Source organism: Electrona antarctica (genome assembly GCF_951216825.1).
Source record: "Electrona antarctica genome assembly, chromosome: 2".
In the NCBI taxonomy this organism is placed as follows: Eukaryota; Metazoa; Chordata; class Actinopteri; order Myctophiformes; family Myctophidae; genus Electrona; species Electrona antarctica.
This window is the reverse complement of record NC_136807.1, coordinates 12,988,674-13,001,979: the sequence shown is the minus strand read 5'-3', so window position 1 is coordinate 13,001,979 and position 13,306 is coordinate 12,988,674. Positions and strand designations below refer to the sequence as shown.

At 42.1% G+C, this 13,306-nt stretch overlaps 1 protein-coding gene across 3 annotated transcripts; it reads left to right on the top strand.

Moving 5' to 3' along the window:
* The first annotated feature begins 1,903 nt into the window (after positions 1-1,903).
* Positions 1,904-8,729, top strand: trub1 (TruB pseudouridine (psi) synthase family member 1). Of its 3 annotated transcripts, XM_079523021.1 has the most exons (10): positions 1,904-2,103; positions 2,517-2,615; positions 3,876-3,931; positions 4,919-5,000; positions 5,467-5,539; positions 6,031-6,170; positions 6,673-6,729; positions 7,780-7,976; positions 8,118-8,218; positions 8,252-8,729. In XM_079523021.1, exons 1-9 carry the CDS (start codon positions 1,977-1,979, stop codon positions 8,187-8,189), a joined length of 903 nt encoding a protein of 300 aa, XP_079379147.1. In that variant the 5' UTR covers positions 1,904-1,976; the 3' UTR covers positions 8,190-8,218; positions 8,252-8,729. The 3 variants fall into 3 exon arrangements, with proteins under 3 accessions (XP_079379147.1, XP_079379146.1, XP_079379145.1); XM_079523020.1 differs by having other exon boundaries at positions 8,118-8,729; XM_079523019.1 differs by having other exon boundaries at positions 1,905-2,103; positions 7,780-8,729.
* The last annotated feature ends 4,577 nt before the right edge of the window (positions 8,730-13,306 follow it).

Sequence of the window (13,306 nt, the reverse complement as noted above, 5' to 3'; positions counted from 1 at the left end):
TTACTGTTGGACCCTCCAATGTAGAACACGCTGTGTCCCACTGTGACATAAGGAGAAACAGTATGATCTTTTAATGCTCCTCCTTTCAGATGTGCAGTCCACCTGAGCATCTCACACATAAAGTCAAAGTTACATTAAAGATAATTTATGAGGCGTTGCACTGTAAAGTAATAATACACTTGTACTGCTCACGCTACCACTCATATAGGTACAGTGACATCCAGGTACTGACGTCACATTGATGACATCAACATGACATTCTAAAACGCTTAGTCCCAATACTTGATTCTGATTGGCTGGTTTCTGATTAGACCACGTAGTAAATCTCACGATAATCCACACCTTCAATCACTTAATATCATTCCCAGCTGCGTTACATTGATCCCGCAGCTCTGTAGGAAGGGGAACACTTGATTGCCTTACAAACCCAGGCCGTGTGGGCGTCTAAGCACTGCCCACACTCATATGACTGAATGTGTGGCTCCGGGCGGCCTTGTAAAAACATCAAACCTCCTATTCCCCCGTCACAGAGACTGGCCGAGTAAAAACAAGGACATGTGGCTCGCTCTGGTGGGTGCAAAGCGGCGCAAAGGCTAGCTACTTTTGTGAATTTTGAGTAGTTTTATGAGGTTAATATTGGTATTGCTATATGTTTGTATAACTGTTTTAGAAAAGCAATAGGCCTATCCACTCGAGGTCTCATGGTACCGGGTATTTTATCATTTCTGAGAGGGTCGGAGACACTACTCCTCTCAGCCATTATAAAATACCCGATAACCTGAGACCTCTTGTGGCTTATTGCTTTATCATACTACCAGTAAGAAGCCCTGAGGGCGAGAAGCGACCCTTGCCCTAAAGGGCGAGGTCACGTGCACGGCTGCACGCATCCGCCTGGGTGACGGCAGACTGCTGTGCGAGAGGTGGCGCTTTGGCATGGGGGGTCAGATCAACATATGGAATGAATTCTGTACTGGCCATATGGAGTGTGTCTTGAGTGTACAGGGTTTGATGAGGTGAGGTCAACATATGGAATGACAATGTCAGAACAGGTCAGCTCCATATATGGAGATCTAAGGGTGGCAGTGGGGAAGTTTCTTGAGTGTACAGGATTTGATGAGGTCAGATCAACATATGGAATGTCAGAACAGGTCAGCTCCATATATGGAGATCGAAGCGGGGGCAGTGTCTTGAGTGTACAGGGTTTGATGAGGTCAGATCAACATATGAAATTAATTCTGTATTGGCCATATATGGAGCGTGTCACAAGGCGTGACGGACTGACTGACAGGTTTTGCAGGTTTTCATATAATAGTAAACTGCGACCTATAGTAACCATAAGCCACCAAATCTCAGCCACCAAATCTCTGTCCACAAGAACATGTCTGTGTACAGAATGTGTGTCTGGAGCATAACTCGTATAACTCACATAGCTCAATTAACACACCAGAACAGATGCAGGTTAATCTGTATGAGAAAGTTAGGGATCGCCTTGCAGACGGGGGTCGACGGCCAAATACATATACCGTCCGTAATGTATGGGGTCCATGACGTGATTTTCTTTGACAACCACTGAATAAGGATTTAGAGGACATTTTCAAAATCAACATATGGTCTTAATGGGTTACATGAATGCCCTACATCAGGGCTCTTAGGGTTAGGGTTATATACAAATTATTATGAATAAATATTTTATTATTTTGGTAGAGTTACAATATCGTCACACTGTCTGCCTCCTGGACCAAGCATCAAAGCTGGTTCCACAGGAGAAGAGCCTGACAGTTGAAAGTTCTCACACACACACACACACGCACACACGCACGCACACACGCAGGGCTGCGGTTCACCCTCCAGACCATGTGGTGGCGGCGATGCGCCCACTATGAAAGCGGTCTGTCTGAAACTCTGAACTCTGCAGCCTACTCGCCCGGCTTCAGAAGCAGAAGCAACATTGCATTAGCATCATAGAGATTAGCATCATGTCTGCATCGTGTGTTGGTGGTCTGTCTAAACTGAAGTCCCTCAACGGACTGTTTGCCATATATAAGAAGCCAGGAGCCACCTCCGCAGACGTGTTGAACACACTGAAAGAAACCTTGCTGAAAGGTGAGTCCTCTGTAAAGACGGTTTCACACCCTGTGTGTGCGTTTGCTTTGCAGTGCAGTGAGTGACTAGTGGACGCTTTGGCTACGCCTGAACTACATTTCCCAGTAGTCTGTGCGCGCGAAAATAGCCGACCTACAAGCGCACAGCGACGTGCTGTGAGCTTGTAGCTCGGCGATTTTCGCCTCATTGGAAGTGATTCAGCCTGTTGCTGGACTACATTTCCCAGTAGCGTGTTGTTGCCAACAACAAAAGCTTCCCAACAACTTTTTGGGAAGCTATTGATTGATTGGAAATTGTATTATTAACAGTTTGCACAGTCTATCTCTTTGTATGTATTGCTCTCTCCTTCCTTATCCCCAACACTGCTGATTGGTCATCTAAAATGAAATGTGTTGTTTTCTTTGTTTGTGTAGAAGCTGGTATAAAAAATCCCAATCCACGAAAGAGAAAAAAACAAGACTTGAAAATGGGACACGGTGGGACCCTGGACAGTTCTGCCTCTGGTGTACTAGGTACAAGGTGGAATGTACTGTAATAATTACAATGTTAGTTGCGTACTGAACTTGGGGCGGCTGTGGCTCAGGAGGTAGAGCATGTCGTCCAATGATCCCTGGGTCGGCGGTTCGAATCCCGGCTCCTCCTCCTGTCCACATGTCGAAGTGTCCTTGGGCAAGACACTGAACCCTACATTGCCTCCAATGAGTCGGTCGGTGTGAGCTCGCCACCATTGGTGTGGGAAGTGAGGACGCTGGCGTCGACTGTTCGCCGCTTCACTTCCCAATGTATGTATGAATGAATGAACCATTGTGAAGCGCTTTGAGCACTTGGAAAAGCGCTATAAAAATGCAATTCATTATTATTATTATTCCATTTTTAAATTGCTTCATACTCCACCACATCTCAGAGGCAAAATTATATACATTTATACTACAATAATTTGAGAAGTTACAGGTTACTTTGTAGTGTTCGATAATTGCTATGACCAAAATATTAATGAACCATTGAACCACATCTGTGTTTAATTTTTGTGAAGTGAAAACAGAAAATATAAGTGGTTAAGCCCTATTTTATACTAAAGGCTCATTCATAGTCTGGATTTTTGGTGGTGAGGTGACCACCGGAGCTGAAATAACGTTGAGTGGTGGTGAGTAAAGACAGAGAGAAGGGCTGGGGCGGTGGTTTGCTCTTCACCACGGCTCATGGCGTCATGTTGTAGTTCGGTGGTCACCTCACCAACGAAAATTCAGACTATGAATAACGCTTAAGTCTATTCAAAATTTCCACCATGAGGATTGATTGAATACTCGATTAGTGTAAACAGCACAAGGTGCAGTCAGACATTTTGAACACAAAAAAGGTCCAGGGGACTTGTTTCCATTGTGGTCCTGTGCATTCAATTCATCATTCAACATGGCATCAAAAAATACCACAAAATGCAATAACATCAACAAATGAATTAACAAACTGAAAAACTGTTTCTGCATGTTATATGTAGCATCTGTGGTGCCAACCTTGGTTGGAAGTGAAATTTATTTTGGCTCTAAGTTGTTCAGAGTCTGCTCAATGTGTGATTACAATTTGAGGCAGATCGGATTAGTCCATTATTATTATATTTTCTTTCCCCCAAAATTAGAAAATGAAATGTATTCTATTGAGTGCAGACTGTTTCTTGAAAGTAAATAAATACAATTAAAACGCTTGTATTGCAGGTAATACAGAGGAGTTCCGAGTTAGGATTGTCGATGTTTATTATACATTGTGTCTTTTTGCAGTGGTTGGCATTGGCAGTGGCACAAAGATGCTCAGAAAGATGCTGTCTGGTTCCAAGGTGAGTCTGTGATGAGGCGTTTACTCATGTGAGTGAAGACAGCATAGGTCGTTTTTGTCCGTGCTCAAATTCAAGTTTATTTGAAAAACATCATTGCATAACAATATGAATTATGATGTTTCTTACATTTTGAGACACAAGAGGACCGCTCTATTAAAAAAAAAAAAAAAATAATCAACTATCAAACGACGCTAAAAAAGTTTCTATTACTTCTGGTAAAGTGTGTATGCTCTCGGGAGGAACGACATCTGGTGCCTTTTTGTGTGACTCACAGGTTGTGTGAGTGTCCTCACACAACCTGTGCCACATAACCTGCGCCAGTGTCCTCTCCTCCTACAATTGAAGGACTTTTAGTACCAAATTGCCAAATAGTATGTAAGAAAGAGGCAAACATTGTGAAATACTTGTCAGGGTCCGTTTTTATGTTTAAAGCCCTCTAAGAAATTCTCCCTCCTTATTTTTGTTCTATGTACGCTCAGAACCCTAGTACCTACCAGGCCGGCTCATCAGAACCCTAGTACCTACCAGGCCTGCTCAAATTCCTGATGCTCAGGTTCATTTCGCTCAGACAGAACTAGGGAAGGTAGCATTCTGGCAGTAACCCCACCTGCTTGGAATGAGTGCCAGAAGTCCTTAAAACTCAGATTGGGTGAATTCAAGGCAATGCTTTCCAACATTTTTGTTCAGGATTGTAACTGCTTTATTTAATTGTTTAATTGCCTTTTTGTTTGTTTGTTTTAGTTCTTTGAGTCTTTTGATTCATGTACTGTGCGTATTTTGATGTTGCTATATGTGAATGTCATTTATGTTTATTTATTCTGTTTATTTGGTTGTATCTCGGCTAGTACGGCTACATTGATAATGATGGCCTGTCCCTCAACTGTACTCCGAGTTGAAATAAAGGTTATGATGAACATCAGGTTTGCATGATTCGTTCTGTCATGATTCCATGAAACAATGTATTGGTTGCTCTTTTTATTCTTGCAGAAATACTCAGTCACAGCAGAACTGGGGAAAGCCACAGATACCCTGGATGGCACTGGCCAAGTCACTCTGGTGAAGGACTATGGTAAATTGTTCCTCCTTGTCAAATATCGTCAGGTTGTCAAAAGTGAATCATCTCAAATGTGGTACACACAAAGGCATAGGAGGGGCTGGTGCCCCTCAAAAAGAGAACAAAATCAGATTAAACTGTGTGTGTGTGTGTGTGTGTGTGTGTGTGTGTGTGTGTGTGTGTGTGTGTGTGTGTGTGTGTGTGTGTGTGTGTGTGTGTGTGTGTGTGTGTGTGTGTGTGTGTGTGTGTGTGTGTGTGTGTGTGTGTGTGTGTGTGTGTGTGTGTGTGTGTGTGTGAGATTTCATCATAAATTAATGCCCTACTTGATCCATACTACAGTGTCATACAAAAAATATATCAGAATTGGCAGACTTACAAGCCCAAAAAGTGACATGTTTTTAGCTTGTAGATTTGCTATTTATTTTTCCATTAACAGTTTTCCCCCCCCTAGCGATGGTATATTTGATTATTTGCCCAACAGATCTTGTCACCAGTGGAGACTTGGAGGAGAAATTGAAATTGTTCACCGGTGACATCATGCAAGTGCCACCCCTGTAAGCCAGAACAGTGCATGTACTGTATTATGAACCCATTAAGACCTGAGGTCGCTCCTACAAGTCTTCTAAATCCTTCGTGTCAAGGACCCCCAAAATTAAGATTTGTCACAAATTTTCTAAAATGGCATCACTTCATGCAGCACTAAGAGCTCGTTTATCTGCTATTTTTGAAAATATAAAATAATAGCCACTTGTTAATCTGCTATTTTCAGCATGCAACCAAGCAGAAAATGACTTGTCTTTTAGTTCTACTGGATGCCTTCGCTACTACTCCCTCCCTAACATTTTAGTCTAGTTTTGATCTGTTGATGAAATTGTCAATATACAGTATTTATTCTTAGTTTTAGTTATCGTAGCTTAGTTTTTATTTAGTATTGGTTTATTTTGTGTCAGTGAAAAAAGGTAGTCGCCGAACATTTTTTCGTCATAGTTTTAGTCGACTGGATCAACACTAGTTAATACTGATAATGCATGAAATTGTTTTTCAGTTACTGTGCACTGAAAAAGGACGGCAAGCGGATGTCCGTCCTGCTGAAACAAGGACACAACGTTGAAGCCAAAGCAGCCAGACCGGTTACCGTTTACAACTTAACACTGAAGGACTTCAGCCCACCTCTGTTCACACTGGGTTGGTTCACTTACTCAGAGTCAAACTGAGCAATGCAATACATTGAAGATGGAGTGCTGTTGTATTTCACGGATTCTGTGGACATTTTTATTTATTTAAAATAATTCCACGACCCCAACTTTGGGAAGCCCTGCCCTAGGGGAACCTCAGAGTTACCGGCAAATCTTTGTGTGATACCATTAGTTGAAAATAGATCTACTAGCTCACAACGCCTCCCGCTTTGAGGTGACGTTACGTGAGCTATGTTCGGCAAAGAGGTTTGATGGGGAGGGGGAAAAGAGCAGATCCAGTACAGAGTGAAAATTTAAGTTGACTTAGTATTGATGCTTTGTTTTTAAGTGGTTAAATGTCTGAAAATAGACATTATACACATTAACATGAATCCAACATGATAGTGGTCTCAAACAAGTCTATGAAGCTATCTATGGAAAGTTGACGCCTCAATCTGTGATTTCTTCCAACATGCTAAACCCATATTATGACTATTGTATTTGCTTTACAGATGTTGAATGTGGCGGTGGATTTTATGTGAGAAGCTTGGTGGACGACCTTGGAAAAGGTAAATTAATGATGAGTTGTATTGATAATGTCATAATTAATGGGGTAAGATGAGTCATCAGTCCAACATGAACTAGTAGCAAAATGTACAGGTGTGGGACATCAATTTAATCCAACCAGGAAAGAGTACCCAATTCCCATTCTCTCATCAATTTGAAGATATCTTTCCTGATTGGATGAAATTGGCATCCTTATCTATTTTCAGTTTTTTTTTACTGAAGAGTTACTGAACACACTAGTAACAATGATTACTATAGGAATATAGAGCTGCTTACTACATCTTTAATTTGTGATGTTCTTACATAAACCAGGGGTTCTCAACGTTTTTGGCCGGGGACCCCCGGAAATGCTTTGGCAATGTCTCGGGACCCCCGCCCCGCCCCCTCCCGACCCCCAATATAAATTGACTGCTACAATAACCTTAAACCATTTTGGGCGGGAACCCCTTTTGGTGTTTTAAGCATTGTTATAATTTAGCTATTGAAAAATAGCAGATCTACAAGCTCGTAGCGCGCCACTCGGTGGCGCGCTATGAGCTTGTAGGTCTGCTATTTTTGAAAAATCGTGAAAATAAAATTTAAAAAAAAATCTTTTTTTTTTTTCTTTTTAATAATTTGGGGACCCCCTAAAATAATTTGGCGACCCCCCGAGGGGTCGCGACCCACGGGTTGAGAACCCCTGACATAAACCATATTCCAAACAAAAGCATGTTGACAGATCACCTTCACACATTGACGCTGTCAGGATGTCCAAAATGGTTAGGAAATGGAGGGGGATAAAAGTGTTCCAATGGATCCAGTCCAGTCAGTGTAGTTATTACTTAGTCACAAGCGCATGTTTTCTGCGCAAGTGCTGACATTTTTTGCCATTGAGCTAATTCAGCTGGCCTGCTTGCTCAGGGGACAAATTGCATCTTGCATCTAACCAAGGCCACTGGGCTGCCTAAAATAGGGATGGACTATTAATTGCTTAATTGAACTTTCAATTATTATTTTGTAATCAATTGCATTGATTTGTTTGATTATAACTGTTGCACCCTTCTCTCTCCCAGCTGTGTCCAGCTGCGCTCACGTCAAAGAGCTGATCCGGACCAAGCAGGGTCCGTTCACCTTGGAAGAGCACGCTCTGCACGAACACCACTGGACCCTGGAGAAGATCCTTCAGTGTTTGCAGCCCTGCTCAGATGAACAGAACACACCACCAGACACCCTGAAGGCTGATTCACACACACCACCACACCCCCTGAAGGCTGATTCACACACACACACACCACCACACCCCCTGAAGGCTGATTCAGAACACACCACCACACCCCCTGAAGGCTGATTCAGAACACACCACCACACCCCCTGAAGGCTGATTCAGAACACACCACCACACCCCCTGAAGGCTGATTCACACACACCACCACACCCCCTGAAGGCTGATTCAGAACACACCACCACACCCCCTGAAGGCTGATTCAGAACACACCACCACACCCCATGAAGGCTGATTCACACACACCACCACACGCCCTGAAGGCTGATTCACACACACCACCACATGCCCTGAAGGCTGATTCAGAACACACCACCACACCCCCTGAAGGCTGATTCTCACACACACACACACACACTCTTAAAGTGAGCCGGAGTCCCGCAGGGCTCTACTCTACTAGTGACTTTTCTGTTTTCGCTCCACATTACAATGTCTCGGAATTAGCAGATAGACAAGATCACAACGCTGTGACGGTTTAAGTGGTTCAAAGTGCACTTCACCCATTGCTCCACCACTGGAACTACCCCCTCCCGCCATGTCCATTCACAGAAGTATAATATTTTAAAAATACAGTTACATTTTATTTTTGGATTTGCATTTAAGCTATACAATATGCTTAGATGACTTTGATGATTGTTATTAGGGCACATTTGTGCGACCAATCATTTGAAATTTATATGGGAGGCAACAGACTGGTTCATGAGACTAGTGAGGACCCAATAAATATATGCTTGGATATGGGTTAAGTGCTTTTGTAAAGTTCCTTAACACAGCGTTAAAACACGTTATTTCTGTGAGTAATTCACATTAATGTGAACTTGCATTAAGAATGAGGTTGCGTTTTCACAGAGTAAAAGCATCTACGTCTACATCTATGCATGAGGGATCGCCACATTAACAGTTTGATGTGGACACAACACGCTCCTGGTGTATAAGAACCTTTTCAGGCTATGTTCAGACTGGCTGTGAATCCTGGTCTCTCCAGATTGGAATCAGAGTGGTATTTCCTCATCCCTGACAGCAGTAAGACTCATTCCACTGACTCATTCCGTGTCAAATGAATAGCAAATGTCTAAATATTGAATCAAGTAACAAAAAGACAAAAGGAAAAAAAACGAACAAACTTATGTCTGGGTTGCATACAGTATGACCTGGGATATGATGTCTTGGGAACACAGCCTTTAATTGTGACCATACATTATATCCCAGGCCTCTTAAAGCCGCACCAAAAATGGCCGATCCACAAGCTCACAACGTGCCGTGCTGCGATGCGTTGTGAGCTTGCCGATCATACAGGTACAAATCAGACACAAGAATGAAGCACTATGTATACCAATAAAAATCACACCCGTGTGAACTGAGTGGTGTAAGGTATTATATAGCCTGATCAGCTGTGTTCTGATGTAATGTCTGACGTAATGAAATCTGCATCAACCAATCAGCATCAACCATGCTCATTTTTTTTTGCACAGACAGACACAGACAGACTAACAAAGCCAGTTGTAGGAGTGGTTTACACCACTCAAAAATGGGGATGTGTTTTGATCAGGGATTAACACTATTATTTAATTCCCATTGAATACAGAACCTTTATAAATGTTATTTTGGGTCGTTTAAAGTGAGTATATAAGATATTTTGGGGGGTTAAAAGAAAGCTTTTTAAGTTAATACTGAGTGTATAATCACTAGTGTTTGTTCAGTAGCATGGGAGCTGGAGAGACAGGGAGACCCCTGTTACTGTACAAACACGTTAGCAGTGATTTCAATCACAATATATACCATTGCAGCCCTTTTCAGAGGAAATGCAATGATTGAAATTATCCACCAGGTGGAGTGCTATGTTAGTGTGATAAAAGCCATAGGCTGAAATAGAGTTTCGCCCACATTCCAAAGAATGTGCTGCTATCATTTCAGTTCATTTTGGGACCAGTATTACGTTTCTTTTATGATAATTATTTTTGGTTGTTTGTTGCCTATGCCATGTTGGCAAGTTAAGGTACAATAAAGTGTTGTAACTGCAACATAATGTCTTTCATTTATTATTACAAAGTACAATACAAATACAAACACTAGTGTGAAGTATTTCCACAATAGATTCACATTTGGTTCCATTCATTCACTCATTGTTTGCTAGTTATGGGGTCCTTGCAATAAAGACATTTGACAACCACTACTGTGCTACATTAGAACAGAACAGAGCCTTCATTTGTGTTGTGAAGACAAACTATTACACGGTTGCTGAATAGACAACTTGTATGCCTGACCAGGACCTGGTGAATCAAATTTTGTTCTGTACTTGTATGGAATGACAATAAAACTCCTTGGAACATATTTAATGGGGATTGTTTTTGTTAATGTATGATTGTAATCATCTAAAATCTGCAAAGTAAATTGTAATTCACTTGTTTGTAAATTGTTTAAAAAAGAAATTGGAGTGAATAGTCCAACAATATTTGCCCCTGAGATGTAGTGGAGTAAAAGTGTTGAAGAGAAATTAGTGACAAATTTACTTTACTAAAGTAAAGCAAAACACTAGCAAAAAGAAAGAAATAAGACATTTGACCGGGACACAATAGTGGAAATAGCAGATCTGGAAGCTTTGTAGATGCGCTTTGCACTGTGTTGTGAGCTTGTAGATCGGCTATTTTCACTTCTTAAGCATTTTCTAATTTATGGAATTAAAAAACAATGTTACTTGATTCCCTAGTTTTTAATTCATATTTTTTCTTTTTTTGAGGGGAATGTTTAAACTAATAATTAAAATCAAAATGTAGGAAACAAAATATAAAGGCACCCATACAATGCGTGTTTGGGAAACCGTTCTGTAGATACAGCGTTCCAAACTCCAATAAGATCAGATCAAGTTTATCCAATCAAAAGAACTTTTTATATCCCCAATGTATTTAATTTATTAACACAATGAATTGATGATTGAACAATGGCACATGTAAATCCAATATCACTGCTTTTATTTTCTGGAAAATAGCAAATACAGAATTTCAAAATACTGCACAGTATATCAGAAATTACATTTCATAGAATAATGCAAATATGTGTATCATTGATTTGAGTAGATGTTAATTTTGTCATCAATAAGACTAATATTCCATGTTTAAATGTGCTGGACTAGTGGTTCTCAAAGTGCATGAGGTCTGGGGTCCCCAGGGGTCCTTGAGGGGGTTCCAGGGGGTCCCCAGCAAAATGACTTAAAATTACATCAAAATCAGAACAGTTCATTGAAATGAACTAGCTCAGAGCTGCTATATTTGTATAGGCTCCCCCTGACACAAAACATTTCCAGATGGGGGGTGGGGTCTAAAAAGTTTGAGAACCACTGTGCACAAGTAGAGCAGTGAGGCACAGGTTCATTCCTTACTCTTAATTCTAGAGACCTTTTGGCTCTTTTCAATTACAAGAACTTAACTGTGCAGTGCCGACCGGTGAAACCTATTTAACAGGTTCTGGATGTGTTTCCATACACTACAGCTCAGGTTCTGGGTGTGTTTCCATACACTACGGCTCAGGTTCTGGGTGTGTTTCCATACGCTACGGCTCAGGTCTGGGTGTGTTTCCATACACTACGGCTCAGGTTCTGGGTGTGTTTCCATACACTACAGCTCAGGTTCTGGGTGTTTCCATACACTACGGCTCAGGATCTGGATGTGTTTCCATACACTACGGCTCAGGTTCTGGGTGTGTTTCCATACGCTACGGCTCAGGTCTGGGTGTGTTTCCATACACTACGGCTCAGGTCTGGGTGTGTTTCCATACACTACGGCTCAGGTTCTGGGTGTGTTTCCATACACTACGGCTCAGGTTCTGGATGTGTTTCCATACACTACGGCTCAGGTTCTGGATGTGTTTCCATACACTACAGCTCAGGTTCTGGGTGTGTTTCAATACACTATGGCTCAGGCCCAGATAACGTTCTCAGAACCTACTTTGGGGTCGATCCTGCTCACGGGGTGGTGATAACGTGAGTTACAGTGTGTTTAGTGTTATCCAGGGGGGGTTGTGGCTATAATGGAATCATCAACAAACACCATCAGAGGAAGGGAAGAGAGCAAGAACTCCACTTCACTATTATTCTCAGAAGGTGTACGAGACACCCTGCAGAAACTCTGACAGACCTGGACAACACAGATGACATCCGCCTGCTACTGTATCTAATCGAGTGTACAGAGCTCTTAACCACAGTGGATTATAATTCTAATCAAGTGGAACAGGCACAGGAGCTCTTAATCAGAGTGGAGTTAGTGTGCCATGGTTGGCCGAACGCTAGCCTCGGAGACCTCAGGCTTTTGTTTTCAAAAGAAGAAGAAAAGCCTGGGAGAGAGGTCTGCGAATTGTGGCATAACGCTAATCTCTCTCTCTCTCTCTCTCTCTCTCTCTGTCCGTCTCCAGCGGTAGATTGACCTCTATAGAGCGTCGCAGTCCCGCCCCCTACCATGGCCCAGGAAATTAATCCCAATGCATTTTTCCCATAGACATTTCAAAAAGTATTTATTAAAGACGGTTACGCCGTGGACAAAGCCAACTGGAGTCGTGACAACTCATGACAACACAAACAATATTTTGGACCAAACAAATAATTACAAAGAAGAAAAACAACAAAAAAAGTGTTGTAACCTGCCGTTTTTTTCTTCTTTCTAATTATTTGTTCGGCCCAAAAAATTGTGTTTGTTGTCATGATTTGTCACGACTCGACTTGGCTTTGTCCGCGGCGTAAACGTCTTTAAATAAATACTTTCTGAAATGTCTATGAGGAAAATGAACGGAGAATCATTTCCTGGGCCATGGTAGGGGGCGGGACTGCGACGCTCTATACCCAGAAAAGCATAGGTCTCTTTCAGGCTATAGCCTCACGCAAACCCAAAGAAAATTGAGGTCAATGGTCATCACCTATAACATCCACCCCTAACAACAAGAAGAGGGACTGCTCTCAAGGAGGCCAGTGTGAGTGACTTTACATACATGGGTGCATGGGCCAACCCCACAAAGAAGGACCTTAAAGTGAGGAGAGTGCTTGCATGGAGTGCTCTTAATGGCATGACCGGTGTGCGGAAATCCAACCTCATCTACCGCGAAACATCAAGATAATTTTCTTTCCTGTGACTGCATGTGAGTCCGTTCTCCTTTACAGCTCTGAATGAGACTAGCAGGACACTGCCAAAGACACCAAGAGCTGGCAGCCAGCAAATTAGTGCTGTGGGAACCAACACTCAAGAACCGGTGTACTCAAGAAAGAGGTCCCTGGATAAGTTTGTACTGTGGCATACAGTGGCAACCAACCAACCAACCAAAAAGTGGCCATCGAT

What these genes read in the sequence shown, in the direction of transcription:
- trub1 (XM_079523019.1), top strand. Translation starts at nt 1,977, where the DNA reads ATGTCTGCATCGTGTGTTGGTGGTCTGTCTAAACTGAAGTCCCTCAAC. An exon ending in TTCTGCCTCTGGTGTACTAG is followed by an intron (nt 2,616 to 3,875) that starts GTACAAGGTGGA and finishes GTCTTTTTGCAG; the next exon opens with TGGTTGGCATTGGCAGTGGC. An exon ending in ATCATGCAAGTGCCACCCCT is followed by an intron (nt 5,540 to 6,030) that starts GTAAGCCAGAAC and finishes ATTGTTTTTCAG; the next exon opens with TTACTGTGCACTGAAAAAGG.